At 39.4% G+C, this 18242-nt stretch overlaps 1 protein-coding gene, 1 long non-coding RNA gene and 1 pseudogene across 6 annotated transcripts in view; 1 reads left to right on the forward strand and 2 right to left on the reverse strand.

Annotated features, from left to right (window-relative positions):
• The window catches only part of LOC125963408 (uncharacterized), a 500580-nt gene that overhangs the window by 208472 nt on the left and 273866 nt on the right, over nt 1–18242 (forward strand). The gene's annotated exons all lie outside the window — the stretch shown is intronic.
• SLC12A6 (solute carrier family 12 member 6) overlaps nt 1–18242 on the reverse strand; it is a 94705-nt gene that overhangs the window by 24569 nt on the left and 51894 nt on the right. For 3 of the 5 annotated variants that reach the window (XM_004274045.3, XM_004274043.3, XM_004274046.3), the window contains 3 exons: nt 3141–3235; nt 1989–2120; nt 1079–1225 (listed from right to left, as the gene is read on the reverse strand). In XM_004274045.3, the coding sequence (XP_004274093.1) occupies nt 1079–1225; nt 1989–2120; nt 3141–3235 (374 nt within the window). Of the gene's footprint in view, nt 1–1078; nt 1226–1988; nt 2121–3140; nt 3236–8668; nt 8720–18242 lie in introns of all 5 variants that reach the window. The other 2 variants (XM_033435861.2, XM_033435862.2) reach the window with 1 other exon arrangement.
• LOC117202920 (retinitis pigmentosa 9 protein-like) lies at nt 10681–18239 on the reverse strand (annotated as a pseudogene).

Genomic DNA, 18242 nt, shown 5'->3' on the forward strand with positions numbered 1-18242 from the left:
TGGAAACTGACTAAAGACTGGCTACAATAACAAGAATAATATTCAGTAAGAAGGGGAACCACTGAAGACTTCTGAGATCATGAGAACTGTATTTTAAAAACATTACCTGATAGCAGCAGAGTACAGAATGGACTGAAGATAGGAAGTAGATGGAGGCAGAGTGACTTGTTAGTAGGCTATTGTGGTAGTTCAGTGAGAGGTAAAGACTGCAGTGGTAGAAGTGGGAATATAAAGACAGCGTTGAACAAAAGAGATTTCAGAGGGAGACCTGACTGGCTTTGATAGCTGATGAGATATGAGAGGCAATCAAGGAGCCAAATACGGCCCTGAAGTTTCAAGACTAAGAAACGGGGGAAAAAAATGGTGGTACCATTAAGTTATTAATGATATGGATTATGTCCGCTTACCCTGCGTTACATGGCACTCAGTTGAGCACAGGGAGTGTATAATGGTGATAGTAATAAAAGAGGTCCGTAGACGGCTTAACAATAAAATAAAAATTTTTATAATAATCTATCAACTTACAATAAAATTGAGAGATGTGGCTGGGATACACAGATAAGAGGAGTTTAAATTAAAGGAAGACCAGAACGTTCTCAGTACAATGGAAAGAAGAGCTGGAAAGAACACCCCCATTTCTGGGGAAGGGATAACGGATGAGACTGCAAAACAAAACGAATACCTCTTACCCCCAAACAACAACCAGCTTTGTTTATTGGTACCACACTGGAGTAGCACATCACATTTTCTAACATATTTTCTGTCACAACACTAGTGTTATCGAGTTCAAATGGTTTGTATTCTGAATTTTTTGAAGTCAGGGACTGTATCTTCTACTTCCTACAGAAGTCCTTCCTTGTAACTTTGAGTACATCATATTACAGATATAAGCAGTGAATAACTGACACTAAAAAACTGAAAATCCTTTAGATTTTAGTGTCAAAATAATCTCCCCTGTTGAGATCATGAGTCTTTCCCCAGTACGTATTCTTTCTTTTATGCCCAAATAGGTTAAGCATGATACTCTTGAGCTCTTGCAATGTTCCAGGTGATCTTCAGGGGCCAACTCAGGACTTACACAACAGCAGCAGATAAGGACAATTGCAAAGGCCTGCAGAACTCCAGCTGTGCCCACCACCCATGTAAGGCGTAGAAACAGGATCACTCCAAAAATATTTTGTAGACATGGGAGGTAAACACCCATGAAAGTACCCATCTGGGGGGTCTGGAAAGAAAGATGTTGACAAAAGAAAAAAATCATGTAGCCATCTAGAAGAGATGATTCATCCCTTTACTTTTATATAAAAACTTGTACCCTATCATTTTAATTGCAAAGCAGAGATGATATGTTTAAGCAGTACTTTTAAATAGGCACATAAAATCTCCATCTTAACAAATGTTTATCACCATACTTTTTATTATTCCTAGAGATATACATTTTAACTTTACATAGCTCTCCACATATTTTTACATAAGCATCTGATCACAGATAAACTTTTAAGTGCATCCCCAACAACTTAAAATTTTCTGTTCTTCAGGCCAATAGCTTTTTCTTTAAAAAAAAAAGGATAATGATTTGATGGAATTCCTTCAGAATTTGGCATAAATCTTTCATAGTAGTTGGTAAACGTAGTTGATAAAATACATCTGAGGGTCATTTTATTCCTGAACAACCAGAAAGCTTACTTGTAATATTCTTCCATATTTTCATGTTGAGAAAAACTGATATTTGGTCTTTGAAAAACCCAACAGCTTCACAACAGAAAGATGGCATCAGTAGATGGGTGTGGACACTTTTCTTTTGAAGTGCTATTCCCTCTCCCCGGAATGCCTGTCTCCCAGCTACTAATTACACAGCTCACTCCCTCACGTGCCTGGCATATACCAAGCGTTCAGTAGTTCTTGAGCACAGAGTGATGCCCTGGACATTTCCTCCTTTCTTGTATATGGGGCTCTTTTTATTTGTCCTTGTTATTCCAAGGCCTCACCTTGGTGGGCTTCTTTTTCCCTTCAGTGATGTTCTCTGCCTCTTCATGTTCCTTTGCTCCTTGTGTCAGGTTAGTGTAATTGGCCAAGCGGCTGAGGAGAGAAGACACCTTTGGTCTGGTGTCCATTTCTTCCTATAGAGCCAGAAATAAGAAAGAAAGAAATACTGAAGAACACTGGGAATAAGCATCAGAATGATCCCTCTACCAGAAAACTGCAAAGTAAATAAGAAAAAATTTCACAGGTAAACATTTTAAGAAAATTTATCAATGAGACTTTATTCTCCCCCCATATTATAATATGTAATCAGGGCTACACACATTCTTATAAAATTCTTAAATGAAAAGCTTTATGATTCTTTCTAATAGCTTAACTTTACAGAAAACACAAAACCACACTGGCCCCTACAGACAATTGTAACCTCATAAAGAACACTGATAACATAATCTTTAACTACAGTACTACTAACAGTCTACTAACATTTATAGCTATTACTTATAGCCCCAAGCATGGCCAGGTCAATGCAAATCTTTTGTGACTGAACCAAATATTCAACTCAGAACTTTTCTTGAAGAAAGTTAAGAGAAAATATCATTTAAAAAGTAGGAACACTGAGGAAAGTGGCACTTGAATCATTGTCCAATGTAAGACAATGCAGTGCTGGACTAAACCAGGCTCCTTTCAACAACCAGGACACAGATCCCCTCAGAGTCCATGCTACCTTAGTCAGATGAGACATTCAGGTCCTCTTAATCCAGCAGCCTGCTTCCTACCCTTATTTTTGGTTAGTAGTTCTAAGGTAAATGACATTCATCCCAAACACAGAGTTGAAAAATTTTGTAGTTAGTAGATTATTACAACACAGAGATTTAAATACTAGTTAAATTAGACAGCAAGGTTCTCCACATGCCTGTGATGTCAACATTCCTCTTTATTTCATAGAAATTTGACTAAATGGTTATTCATTAATTAGCAATAATTAGATTATATAGATTAAATCAACTACAATGACAAGCTATAGTAAGTACTGTATTTTAACAGTTAGTTATTAAATTATCCAACCTGTACTATTTTAAAACTAAATGGGGTAGAAAACAGCGATCTTAAAATTTCTGTTCCTGAAATCTCTGCCCTAGTTTTCTCCCAAATATTACCTCAAAGAGTGCCAAATTTTTATCAAAATATTCATCTCCTTCTTCATAATTGGAATTGTTAAGATAAGCATTTCGAGCTTTCTTATGTCCATCATCTGGAAAAAAATGTAAATCAAGTTAGTTTCTCATTGGTACTGAAGAAGCATCAGCACCAAATAACTGCATGTTCCCCCTGTAATAACAGAACCCATTTTCATATTCAGATTTTCATCTGAGAATGGCAGAACTCAATCAGCACTGCTTGGAGAATGTGACTCCCTCTTGAACAGGAGCAAAAGCAAATTTCTAAGAAGTAAACATGGGTCATTCCTTTTCTTAACAATATGAAGACCTCTAGAAACACTATTTGTTTAAGATCCTAGCCTATAGAGACCCTACTCTTAATGTCACCCAAATCTAGGATGAAAAAATAATAGTCACTGAGTACCTGCTCAGTGTACAACACTGTGCTAGACAAGGGCTACTTTCCACACTGTTGCTGTGGATAATGGCAATAAAAGCCCTCTGCCTTCAGGGCTATCTGACCTTTTATAAATGACATTTTTGTACAAACATTTGCCACCTATCTTTTTATGTTAAAAGAGGCACCCCACAAGAATTTGGTGAACCTGCTATGAGAAAAAAAAAAAAAAGAGAGTGAGGTTGGGTTCCCTAAAACAGTAGAGTTTCTGTTGTTTGAGTGCTTTCTTAACTTTGGTTCTTTATTGTAAAAGTTACATAGTTCTAATTGTCTGGCAGAAGAGAAAGAGAGAAAATTTTAAAAATTGTGTAAATGTCATTAAAAACTAAGATTTTAGGGACCTCGCTGGTGGTACACCAGTTAAGATTCCGCGCTTCCACTGTAGAGGGCACGGGCTTGATTCCTGGTCGGGGAACTAAGATCCCGAATGCTGCGCGGTGCGGTCCAAAAACAAACCCCCACCAAAACCCTAAGATTTTAAATATTGAAGAAACAGAGGTCAATACAAAAATTAAAGAAATTAATTTAAAGTCCTATAACCTTAAATATGTAAGATGAGCTTGGGAAATAGCCAACAAGCTATCAAAATAACTGAGTCATGTCAAAGGACAGAAGAGCCAATCTGAAGGGGTTCTCACTGGCTAAAAATGGGATAATGTGAACATTAAAAATATATAATGCAATGAGGTCTTCCCTGGTGGCGCAGTGGTTGAGAGTCCGCCTGCCGATGCAGGGGACATGGGTTCGTGCCCTGGTCCGGGAAGATCCCACATGCCGGAGAGCGGCTGGGCCCGTGAGCCATGGCCGCTGAGCCTGCGCGTTCGGAGCCTGTGCTTCGCAACGGGTGAGGCCACAACTGTGAGAGGCCCGCGTACCGCAAAAAAAAAAAAAAAAGTGATAAGTTCCGTGAAGAAAATGAACCATGTACTGGGATAGATTATGACTGGGGATGGGAAGAACAGACAACTTTCGGTAAGATCTTTAGAGTGCTGGTAAGCAGGCTCTCCAGAATTAAAAAACATATATACTGATTTATAGTATTTGCCAATTTCTGTGGTGCAAATACCTACACATGCTAATTTCAAACTACTAATGTGAAGTCACTGAACGTGGTTTTGGGGAGAGATGCATGTAATTGGCTCTCATGAGCTGGTACGAGCTAGCGGGCTGCAGCATACCCTTGGCACAGGGTGGTCAGGAAAAACCTGCCTTTCAGGCAGAGGGACAGCAATTTTAAAAGAGCCTAAAGCAGAAACAATCTTAATGGATTCATAAAACAAAGTAGATAACATGGCTGAAATAGAGCTAGGAAAGGACAGAGTGGTTGGAGAGATAGGAAGAAGTCAGATCATGTAGTTAGCAAATGGATGGCTCTTCCGAATCCATTTATTGAGTAGTCCCTCCTTTTGCCACCGACCTATTCTACATAACACCACCACCATGGGGGCTGGGGCCGAGGAGAGAGTGATGTGAGAGTGTATTAATGTTATTTCCCTTATTGGGGGGGACAGGGGTATAGACATCATTTTTTCTTAAGTAAGGGATTAAAAAAGAAACAAAAAGTGGAAAAAACTGCAAACAACTTAGGGTGACAGAATAGTTCAAATATATCAATAATACCAATAATTATAATAAGGCAAACAGACAAGATTTACAAGTTAAAACATGAAGATTGACACACTGGATTAAACAACAAAATCCAGGCATATAGTGTTTACAAGAAACATAATATGCACACACAAAGGCTGAAAGTAAAGGAAAGAGATATATCAGGCAAATACTAACCAAAATAAAGCTGACACAATTTTATTATTAGCAGATAAATTTTTCTTTGAGAAAAACTTTATTAGGGATGAGAGGATAACCATATAACAGAAGACTTAATTCACTAAGAAAGTATATAAATTTTAAACATACATCTATTGTTTATAGTTATCTCTTTCTGTGTAACAAATTACTCTTAAGTTTAGTGGCTTAAACAACACATACTTATCATCTCAGTTAGTGGGAGCTAGGAATATGCGCATGGCTTAGCAGGGTCCTCTGCTTCAGTCTCCTGTCATGGCTGTGGTCTCATTGGAAGGCCTGGGGAAGATCCTCGTCCAACCTTACTTACATAGTTGGCAGGAATCAGTTTTTTCAGGCTGTTGGTCAAGGGCCTTTCTCAGTTCCTTGCCACATGGGACTTTCCATAGGGCAGCTTATAGCATGGCAGCTGGATTCCCTCAAAGCAAGCCATCAAAGAGCCAGAGAGGGAGTACAAGACAGATGTCACAGTCTTTTTGAAAATGACGTCACTTTTGCCATATTCTAATCATTAGAAGGAGTCATAAAGTCCAGCCCTCACGCAAAGGAGAGAGGATTACACAGGGCATGAATACCAGGAAGAAAGGATCAACAGAGTCAGTCTAAAAGGCTGCCTAGGGAGTTCCCTGGCAGTCTAGTGGTTAGGATTTGGCACTTTCACTGGTGTGGCCTGGGTTCAATCCCTGGTCAGGGAACTGAGATCCTGCAAGCCGAGGCGCAGCCAAAAAAAAATGCTGCCTACCGTATCCACCCACCCATCCATTCGTCCACCCATCCATCCATTCGTCCACCCATCCATCCATTCGTCCACCCACCAATCCATCCATGCCTCAAAATATCTGAGGCGAAAGGGACAGAATTATACCAAGAAATTAATAAATCTACCATCACACAGGGAGAAATGCTGCCTACCATATCCACCCACCCATCCATTCGTCCACCCACCAATCCATCCATGCCTCAAAATATTTGAGGCAAAAGGGACAGAATTATACCAAGAAATTAATAAATCTACCATCACACAGGGAGGTTTTTAGCATACTTTTCTCAATAATTGATAGATGAAGCAGACAAAATAGCAAAGGTAAAGAAATCTGAATAACACAATGAATAACCTTGGCCTTAACAGAGATAGCATTCTGCATGCAAAATTAGAGACTATACATTTTAATCAAACATACGTGGAAAATTTACATATGGAAAGTTATCATGTACTAGATCTTGAAGACTGAACAAATTTCAAACAGGTATAATATAAGCCATGATCTTGGTGTATAACAACGAGTTAGAATTTAATTACAAAAAAATAAATTTAAAAATGTTGCGAAGTTAGAAATTTAAAAAAACCCCACACACTGCTTAACAATTCAAGGATCAAAGATTAAAATACTTAAAAATTGAATAACAATGAAAACACTACCTATTGAGACTTGTATGATGCAACAAAAGTAGCACTTCAAAGGAAAGTCATTGCTTTAAAATTTTACACTAGCAAAGTAAAAAGAATAAAAATTATATGAGTCATGTACCTATTTTAAGAGGCTAGAAAGGAGAATAAATCCTAAGACAATAGAAGGAAAAAGATAATGATAAATATACCAGCTGTCTTTTGGTTAAATGTCCTTTTCTGTCTCTCAACTTTCCATTTTTCCTGGGTCCTTATGCCTTAGGTGGATCTCTTGTAAACAGCAAGTAGCTGTGTTTTTACAAATTTGACAATCCGTCTTCTTAATAGTCAAGTCTATCGACCTTAGCAATTGATATATACAGACTGAACTCTACCATCTTTTTATTTCTCTTTGGCTTTCTTTCTCTATGATTCATTCTCATTTTCTCTCTGGATTTTCTGGTTTGTTTTCCCTTATTCCATTTCTTGTCTCTCCTCTCTTGGAGTTTCCACACTCTATTTCTATTCTTTTAGTCAGTTCCAACTCTCTCCTCCTGACTTACATAATATTACTATCTGACATTTCCAGGAGTCTTTTTTTTTTAACTACACAAATAAGACACTGAAATTATTTCATACTGACAACATTGACTTGGGTCAAGGTCCACATTTACCATTTCATTTGTTCAATATTCTTTGTTACATTTCAGAATACTAGTCTTCTGGGATCATTTTCCTTTTACTTGAAGTACATTCTTTAGAATTCCTTTAGAGGAGGGTTTCTCAAACTCAGTCCTGTGAAATTTCAGACAATATAATTATTTGTTGTGGGGGATTGTCCAGTGCATTTTAGGATGTTTAAAGGCATCCTTGGCCTCTAGTCACTAGATGCCAGTAGCATCTCCAATAGTGACAATCAAAAATGTCTCCAAACATCCCTTGGGGGACAAAAATTGTCCCTAGCTGAAAACCAAGAGTTTAGAGCAAGTCTCACGGTAAAAAGCGTTGTTGGCTTTTACTTAACTACAATTGACTGTATTTTCCCCTTAATCCCAAGTGTCTTGCTAAACACATTTCTAGGATAATAAAATTTTTGCAAATACTTTAAGACATTAGTTTTGTTATCTGTTTGTTGAGAATTCTATCATTCTGTCGTTCCTTTGATGATCTGTTTTTTTTCTCTGCTGCTTTCAAGATCTTTTCTTAGGTGTCCTGCAGCTTCATTAAGATACGTCTAGGTGTAGTTTTCTTTTTGTTCGCAAACACCCTTCACCTGTTACTAATCTACTATTTAATTCCTTTTTTTTTTTCTTTTAGTACGCGGGCCTCTCACTGTTGTGGCCTCTCCCGTTGCGGAGCAAAGGCTCCGGACGCGCGCACAGGCTCAGTGGCCATGGCTCACGGGCCTAGCCGCTCCGTGGCATGTGGGATCTTCCCAGACCGGGGCATGAACCAGTGTCCCCTGCATTGGCAGGCGGATTCTTAACCACTGCACCACCAGGGAAGCCCCCTTTTTTTTTTTTAAAAAATGTAACCATACTTTTAATAAAATCCCACTGAACACCATCATGCATGACGCATTGTGTTAGAAGGTGAGCCTACAACATGAAACAAGATGGTCTCTGCCCTCAAGAATCTTCCAGACGTGGGCAGGCACTAATTACCACAAATGTAGTGGCTTAAAGCAATATCCATCAACTTCCAGTCTCTGCTCTGGCATGTAAAGAGATTAGAAGTCTTCACTCTGTCCTAACCAGTAAAAAGCTGAACAAACTAATCATCAAATCTTCTTAAATCTAGCAGAGAATTGAGGTCACAGGGCAAACTGCTGACCCCAAAATTAGAGAGATGGGCAGATACAGAGTCAAAACTTACTGGAGCAGAAACCTCTGTGGGAACCAATGCCAGGGTAGGATACTTTGCTGCCTGTCAGAAAAAAAGCTCTGGTTTTAAAATTCTCATGTGAGGGCTTCCCTGGTAGCGCAGTGGTTAAGAATCCGCCTGCTAATGCAGGGGACACGGGTTCGAGCCCTGGTCCGGGAAGATCCCACATGCCACGGAGCAACTAAGCCCGTGCACCACAACTACTGAACCTGTGCTCTACAGCCCGCGAGCCACAACTACTGAAGCCCACGTGCCACAACTACTGAAGCCCGCGCGCCTAGACCCCGTGCTCCGCAACAAGAGAAGCCACCGCAATGAGAAGCCCGTGCACCGCAACGAAGAGCAGCCCCCGTTCGCTGCAATTAGAGAAAGCCCGCACGCAGCAACAATGACCCAATGCAGCCAAAAATAAATAAAAATAAAACAAATTTATATTAAAAAAATCTCATGTGATTTGGTTCAGATCATCCAAACAGTCACCGTTAAAAGGCCAAACTATCTTTTAACATAATCTAATCATGGGAGTAAAATCCCTTAAAGTAACAGTTCTACAGGTTTGGTAGGAAACCTTGGGGCTGTTTTATAATTTCGCCTACCACAACCATGATGGCAGGCTGATAAGATACCTTGGTAAAGGGAGGTTTGGTGGCTTCTTTTGACTTCCTTAATAGTAGAGAGTACTGAGTTTGAGGAAAGAGGTTTTAGGATGAAGGAATCTGATTGACAGCGTTATGGGCTCAGCACTCTGGGAATTAGAGCAGAGGAGGAGGAGTTTGGTTTGAGGTTCTTTTGGGTAAGCTGGGCAGAAAAACCACAGGTCAAGGGAGATAACAGGCTTAACTGATGGACCACAGAATGTAGGCCAGAAATAGAAGACAGAGAAACCTGGAGTGAGGGAGAAGGAACAGGAGTTAACTTGCAGGGGCTACAGTGGATGGAGAGATTCTCATTAAAGCAGAAAGTGGAGAAAGGCTTTAGTAAGAGGTTAAACATTTAGATCAGTGGTTCTTCATATCTGGTCCCCAAACTGACAGCATCAGCATCATTTGGGAACTTGTTAGAAAGGCAAATTCCACAGTCCATTCCAGAATTAGTACAATAAATTAGAAATTCTGAAACTAGGAGTAGGGCACGGGAATCTGTTTTAACAAGCACTCCAGGTCATTTTAATGCACCATAAGCTCAAGAATCATTGATATTATTCTTCCATATTGTAATAGAATAGGTTTATCATGAATGGGACTCCAGCAGGAGAAAGAAAATTCCTGGAAGGAGAATTTTCTGCTGCATGCTGAGCTAGAAATGCCAAGGATAAGTGTAAGGCATTGCTTGAATTAAATGGCCTTAGGGTTTTCAGGAAGAACAAGTCCTGGGCCATTCCAGCCAATTGTGTTATTGCGATAAACTTTCCAAGGCCAAGACTAGGAGCTGTTACTGAGGAGAACTGGGAAGGAGTCAGCCTGGCCCGCATCGGTTATTCTTTAAAGAGGGGGGGAATCCAACCCCTAGGAAAAAAGGCAGGAAGTGGGGACAGTGAGTTCCTGGGACCCTGAGTGATGAAAACAGCAAGAGACCCTGGTGGAGAGGGAAGACGCTTGCTCATGAGCAAAATCTGGCTCCACTTTGGCTCAGCAAGAACAGATGCCCTCTCCTAGATGCAGGCACCATCCCAATCTGCTGAACTGCCTCAGCGGCAGGAGTCAAAGCCAGAAGTTCTCGTGCAGGCTGTGCTTAGCCAACAGGAGGAGGATAGATTTGGGGATGTGGGTAGCTGACCCAGTACAGTAATTCCTGTACCCTTATAAGTTTTCTGAATCAATTTATTCTGGGAATAATAATAATCATGGGACAATGGCAATAATCGCTAAGGAAGTTAAAGACATGATTGTTCATTGTTATTATAGGGTAGCCCTTCCCCCTAAAAAACTCCACCAAACATGACAGGGATTTATGAACTCAAGACTCCTGTGTGCAGCAAAGATCAACATGCTTTACACTGCTGATTTAAAAAATGAAAAAAACAATGCAGACAAATGTGTATGGTATGCTAGTATTTGTGTTAAAAAAGAGAAAAAACATTTGCTTGTGATACACAAAACGTTTCTGTATGACTTGACAAGAAACTGGATAGCCATTGGGAAAGGGAACTCAGTACCTGGGGAAGAGAAGAGGAAAGTTTTTCATGATTAAACCTTATATACCTTTTATAATTTTTTTTTTCACCACACCTCGTGGCTTGTAGGATCTCAGTTCCCGACCAGGGATTGAACCTGGGCCACAGCGGTGAAAGCGCCGAGTCCTAACCACTGGACAGCCAAGGAATTCTCCTTATATACCTTTTAAATTTGGACCATGTAAGTACATTATTATGATTCAAAAATAAATGAGTATTTTTTAAATAAATAAAATAATGAGCTTTTATCCTTAGCAACAGAGGAAAGTCAAGCCTGAAATCTAAGGGCATTAAGTAGCCCCACCATGGAGGGTAGAAGCTGTGGCAGCACCTGGAAGAGATTCCCTTAGTCTGGCCACCCTACCAGAGGCATTTCTAAGGAATCAGGACCCACAGTGATCTGCAGGGAGGAGAACAATGAGAAAAGCTTTCCAGCCCGAAATCAGCCGCTGTCCAGAGCTAGCACCTGGCAAGATACAACTCACTCTCCTGTGGCGGTCACATCTTTACTGGAAGGTAGGTGAGAATTCACACCTGTGACACCAAATCTCCTCCTCTCTTGGTATTTCTCTCTCCTATTCCTCGCTGATTCCACAGTCCTCTGATCTTCGGCCACAGTGTTTGATTTTTGGGAAGAAAGTGTTGAACAAGCCAAGCTCTTGTCATTCTGAGCCTGAACCCTCATTTGACTTAGACTTATGCTTTCGTTTTTTCTTCTTTTTCTTATGCTTTTTTTTCTTCTTTTTCTTGTGTTTCTCTTTACATTCTGAGGAACTGGAGCTGCTCCCATCTTCATCTGATGTTGAATCCTCCAGTAACTGTTTTAACTGTTGTATCCTTACATCCTTTTCATGTCTTTTATTCTCTTTTATGATGTCATACATGGCATCTTCATGTGCTACTCTGAACTATTCTAACTTTTGGTTGCCTTTGATTTAAAAAAAGGGCATTCTTTGTCGCCTGTTTGGTGACCATATCGTTTACAGCACCAACACTGCATGACTTTGACTTCTTTCCCCAGTGGCATCCAAAGTCCTTTGGTTGGTGCGTGGGCCACAAATTCCCTGGCATGTTCATTGCCTGGGACATCTGGTATACAGTCTTCTGGCTTAGTCTCATCTTCCTTGATAAGCCCAGGAGGAGGTTTTTCATAAAAGGACTCCAGGTGCTTGAGCCGCCGCCGCTTCTGCTCCCGGCGCCGCCTCAGCTCCTGCTCTGGAGGCTCCTGCGGCCGCCGCGCGTCCCCGGCCCCCGAGTCGTCGCACCCGGGCCAGGACGACATTGCGGCCCCGTGTGGGGCCGCGAAGACTTCATTTTTAAAATATCAGCAACTATTTGTTTTCCTTCGCTTTAAACAGTCTTTCATTCCTGAGTACCATGCTCATCTTCCTGCATCCTTCACTGATTTAGACATTTAATAGTGTTATATCCCAGACTCAACAGCACTTCATCCCTCTCGAGGGTTACAGGAGGAAAGGAGGCCCAGCTTCAGCATACTACTTCCCTGCTGTTCAGTAGCACTATAATATTGTTGTTATAAAAATCTGACTTTATAAACATCCTGCCCCATCCCACTGCCTGCTGGTCTAAGCCACCTCCTCACAGCTCTGGCTTCCCTTGCTGCAGCCCCTGAACCTCTATGTTTGGGGCTTCTCTAGTCTCAGGTTTCAGGTGCAACTACCCTAACTTTCAGACACTTTGGTTCTGGAGGTTTCTGGCCCAACTTCCACTTGCTTGCTTAATTTTGGGGGGTGTGGGGGGGGGGTGGAAGAATGTCCCTGGAGATTTTGCATGCATTTATGAAACCAGTAATCCCCTCCAGATTGTCTTACCCAGGGTCTACTTGTGGTGGTGTTTTGGAATGGGAGGGTCCAATAGAGCTCCTGCTCAATTAGGAAAGGTCAGGGTTTTCTAGGCAAGGAGCAAAGCTCTCAACAGAAAGGCATGGATCAACCAGGTATGAAATCAGCAGTGGTTATACTGAAGGGCATGAATCAGTTCTTGGTCTGAATATCTTGGAAATCACGCTGCTTCCGATGTACAGCCTTCAGAAGTCTGGGTCACTACTATGACCCCAGGAAATCCCAAGTGGAATGGAAATTCTGGTTTCTGAATAGCAAATAACCCTTACTCTGCAAGAACTAAAAACCAAACCCATATCCTAGGGTTGTTTTAGAATTATGCAGAATCCTAAGATTCCTTTGGAGGATACCTACTGAGACTGGCCTCAGTAATGCTTTGAATTAAACAGCCCACCAGATCACTATTGTGCTTCTTTTTTCTCATTTTACCAACCATATAATGCTGATATTATTGGGAAACTTACTGATGTTTCACTGTACAATTCAAATGAAACCTGATAGGAGTGCCATTGGCTCTATTGAACATTTCAGATTTCCATTTGTTATGGCATATTTTTTTTGCAAGCTGAAAAAGGGTATGCCAAATGTCTTGCTCTTTATAAGAATTTTATTGTTGTGGTGCTATTATTTCTATAATGTTGCTTTTTTTCAATTACCACTTATGCTACAACTTGGGCTTAGCTAAGATAAACCTCAGATTCCTCCCTTAGACTCCTGAGCTTGTCTAATGGCCTTTGTTGGTCTGAGCTAGGCAGAACAAGAGCAGTAAGTGTACTTAATCTCCCTTGGCACAGGTTTGGGTCTGAACTATGTGACTAAGTGAACATGAAAGGTTGTCTCAAATGTTATAAATTATGTTTTTGATTTTTAGTTTGGATCAAAAGCCAAATAAGAGGGCTACCCTGGTGGTGCAGTGGTTAAGAAGCCACCCGCCAATGCAGGGGACACAGATTCAAGCCCTGGTCCAGGAAGATCTCACATGCCACGGAGCAGCTAAGCCCGTGCGCCACAACTGCTGAGCCTGTGCTCTAGAGCCCGTGACCCACAACTACTGAGCCCACACGCCACAACTACTGAAGCCCGCGTGCCTAGAGCCCGTGCTCTGCAACAAGAGAAGCCACCGCAATGAGAAGCCCGTGCACCGCAACAGAGTAGCCCCCGCTCGCTGCAACTAGAGAAAGCCGGCATGCAGCAACGAAGACCCAATGCAACCAAAAATAAATATATATATATTTTTAAAAAGCCAAATAAGAGGCATGTTACAACTGGTTGCTGTATCTCTCAATTAAGTCTACTGCTTTCTCTTTTTCTTTGCAATTTATTTGTTGAAGAACCTATGTCATGTGTTCAGTAAAGTTTCTGATGGTCTCCATTTTAATGAGCATCCATGTGATGTTGTTTAACATGTTGCTCGGTTTTCTTCTATTTCCTATAAATTTGTAAATTGGGTCTAGAGGCTTAGCCACATTCGGTATTTTTATGGGGGAGGGAGGAAAACACCTTCAAAGTGGTATTTTGATCTTCCATCAGGAGGTACATGTCATCAGGTTGTCTTTCTTTTTGAGGTGCTAGCAACTGTTGATGATTAATGCCTAGATTCATTAATTTATGAGGGGTTACAAAATGGTGATATTCTGTTATTCTTCCTTAATTTATTAGCTGAAATATTTTTATAAAGAGACATTCCCTCTAATTTACTATTTGGTTACCCACTGGTATAGTTAAAAACAAGATAAATACTTCATTCTTTCCTTTTAGACCGATTCTCAGAATAATAAATTGGTTTACTAGAATACTCCAATGGTGACCAGTTTTTTATGAACTCATGAATTTAAATACTGGATATGTTTCAAATCAAATCCTTTTTCTGCTTCTATTAAGATAATTATATGATGTTTTTCCTTCAATATGTTAATATACTAAATTATATAAATTGATTTTTTTTTAATTGATTTTTAATGATAAACCAACCATGTATTTTTAGCAGAAACCCAACTGGTCACAGGAGTAATTTTTAAAAATACAGTTGACCCCTGAATAATGCTGGGGGTTAATCGAAGTATAACTTATAGTTGACTCTCCGTATCTGAGGTTCCTCCTCTACATCCGCAGGTTCAACCAACCAGGGACTGTGTAGTACTGTAGGATTTACTATTGAAAAAAATACAAGTATGGGCTTCCCTGGTGGCGCAGTGGTTGAGAGTCCGCCTGCCGATGCAGGGGACACGGGTTCGTGCCCAGGTCTGGGAAGATCCCACATGCCGCGGAGCGGCTAAGCCCGTGAGCCATGGCCGTTGAGCCTGCGCGTCGGAGCCTGTGCTCCGCAACGGGAGAGGCCACAACAGTGAGAGGCCCGCGTACCGCAAAAAAAAAAAAAAAAAAAAAAAGTATAAGAGGACCAGTGAAGTTCAAACCCACATTGTAAGGGTCAACTGTATATTGCTTGATTCAAATTGCAAATATTTCATTTAGGATATTTGTATCTGTGTTCGTAAGTAAAATTTGCCTATACTGTTCTCATACTGTCATTGTTAAGTTTTGGTATCAAGGTTATGCAAGTCTCAAACTGAGTTGGGGAGTGTTTGTTTTTCTGTTCCTTAAGAGAAGCTGTAGAAGAGTGAAATGGTTTTTCCTTGAATGTCTGGTAAAAACTGTAAAAATGCCAGGGCCCACTGTTCATTTGCTTGCTTGCTTTCTAAAATGTTTTAAATTGAAAATTATACACACATACACACATAAGGGTTCATAAATCATAAGCCTACAGCTTAATTCTTTATCATGACTGAGTTTCACCCTTCTATACATCTCCTTAGCCTGACCCTGAGTTTTGCAAGAGATCTGATGAGTCAGTGGGAACAGTAGATACATTAAAATAACTTCACTCTGCTGACAGGAAAAGAAAAGCATTTAGAAGGTTTAAAAGATCCTATTATAAACTCCTTTCAGCAGGCAAGGCAACTGAAGCAGTTTTTCAACTACTGGGCCAAATTATCCTAAATGAGGTTTTTACAGAATCTGGCAAGATTTTAATTCAAGCTACCACAGCTTTTTCTGAGGAGCTATAAGATGATTAGAAAATATAACAAAAATTATCTTTCACTCTTTTGCAAACTCCATATTTTAAAAAATAAACCAGTAAGGGGAATTCCCTGGAGTTCCAGTGGTTAGGACTCCTCACGTTCATTGCTGAGGGCACAGGTTCAACCCCTGGTGGGGGAACTAAGATCCCACAAGCAGCATGGCGTGGCCAAAAATAAATTGATTAATTAAAATAAAAATAAACCAGTAAGGATTTTGAGGCTGTAGTTAAATGTACTTAGGATGGGAGACAGAGGATGACAGTTATTAACAGCATGAGAAAAAAGAAGAATATAATTTGACTTAATGAACCTAGGAGACAGACAGGGTAGCAGGATGAACTTACCTAAACTGGATAAATCCCCAGGTTTATTTAAAATTGAACGCAATTGTAGGTTGCCAAATGAGATTAATGTCTGGAGTAGTCTTTTTGTAAATACTAGGGTTTTTAGCTAATACTGACTGAGAGAATTCTTCACGATCACATACTATTTCTTTTTGCCTACAATTAGTTAATCTACTACCTTTTACTACAAGTGCTTAATTGGAAACAAAACCCAGCTTAGTAACACTGGAACAGTACCAACTCCCCTGACTGTCCATTTCATTAACTAAGTCCTTCCCTCCCTCCATTACGCACGTGTTCCTGCTCAGACGATGAACCACTCTCCAAACATCTCTACCTATCAGGCATGTATCAGAGACAGAAGCAATTTAACAGTTTAGGGGGAAATCTACCAAAATCTTTCGATTAAATCTTAACCATTCCTGGTCCAAATATGAAATTTTTATACAGAGAAGACGAATTTTGAACAGTTTAAATAAACTATCCAATATAAAAATATAAAAAAGAGAATAGTGACAGCCTCAATACCACAAAGCTAAGACCCTGGTGATCACAATTCTAGCTACATGTTCATGTCAAACCATTTACTTAACAAATATTTATTGAGTGCCTAAGGTGTCAGTGTTCCAGCACATAAACTCACTCAAAGGAATGAGAATTAAGACCAGAAACTTAAGTCCTTAACATACAAAGAGCAAAAAAGGAATATCCCAGTTTCTTCAACTAATACTCTGAACCTATAATAAGCAAACAAGTCAAGTACTTTCTCTATTTTGGACTTTTTGATACCTTATATTTCCCACAGCTGCTTTGCATATATTCTAACCGTCAAAAGTTCAACAATGAATAAATCAAAATAAACTTCAAATCAAAAGACAGACACATAAAATAGCTGTTAATATATTTAAAAGTACTTAATTCACTCATAATTAAAGAGGTACAAATAAGAACTAGAGATGCCATTTCCACCTACTAGTTAAAGAAAAAATTTTAAGATTGATAATATCTACTTTTGATGATAGGACCTGCGTATGCTTCCACATTCTTCATTGGTGGGTATAAGTTGATATATCTTCTTGAAAATATATATACCTTTTGACCAGGGAATCCCACTGTTAGGAATTTATCCTAAAAATATACTGGCAATGAGAATGCAAGGATATATGCACAAGATGTTCATTGCAACATAATCTGTAACAGTAAAACACCTTGAAATAACTTAAATGCTCAAGAATAAAATTACAGTGTAGGAATAAATGAAATTCTATTCTACTACAAACAAAGACATGAGGCAAATCTTTATGTACTGATATGGGATGTCCAAGATAAAATATTAAGTGAAAAAAAAGGAAATCACAGAACAGTCTGTATAGTATAACTCCACTGATAGAAAAAGGAAGTAAGATAGTCATAGTATATAATATAAAAATGTGTAATAAAAAATTTCTATAAGAATTCACAAAAAAGTGTCAATAGCAAGTACCTTGGGGGAGTAGAAGTGAGGTCGTGGGGAGAAGACATACTTTAGAAGACCTTTCCTTTTTTTTATATGTACTTTTTGTATTGTCTGAATTCCTCACCAGAGTATGTTTTATTTTTATATTTAAAAAACTCATCAGTTCTGAGATGTGGAATTCTTGTCAAATTACAAGCTTAGTGCAATTTAAATAAATGATACCTAGAAGAAATCAATTCATTTCCATAACTTATTTCACAGATAAGGACTGGAACATCAATTTCTTTGGCTCGCTGAATGTTGTGCTGTTTATGAAGTACTTTCAAGAATGAAAACGAAGGTGATCATAAGATATTATAGAATATTATATCTTCTTTTCAAAATTATCTGGAAAAAAGAAGCTCTAACTCTTACAGACCTTTTTTTAAACCATAGACCATGTAAAATTACTTTTTAATGTAACTAAATTGAATCTTCACAATCAACTGCAGAAGTAGATTCCTAAAACTTACCAAGTTGGGAATAGAAACAGCAAGAAAAAAAGCTGAGGAGTGAAAAGTAGAAAATGGGTACAGAAAATAGAATTAGAGAAGGGAGTAATGTCTCTTAGTATAAGCAGGAAAAGGGTGACTTTAGAGAGAGTCAGTTCC

The sequence above is a fragment of the Orcinus orca genome, chromosome 2, assembly GCF_937001465.1.
Source record: "Orcinus orca chromosome 2, mOrcOrc1.1, whole genome shotgun sequence".
NCBI lineage: Eukaryota > Metazoa > Chordata > Mammalia > Artiodactyla > Delphinidae > Orcinus > Orcinus orca.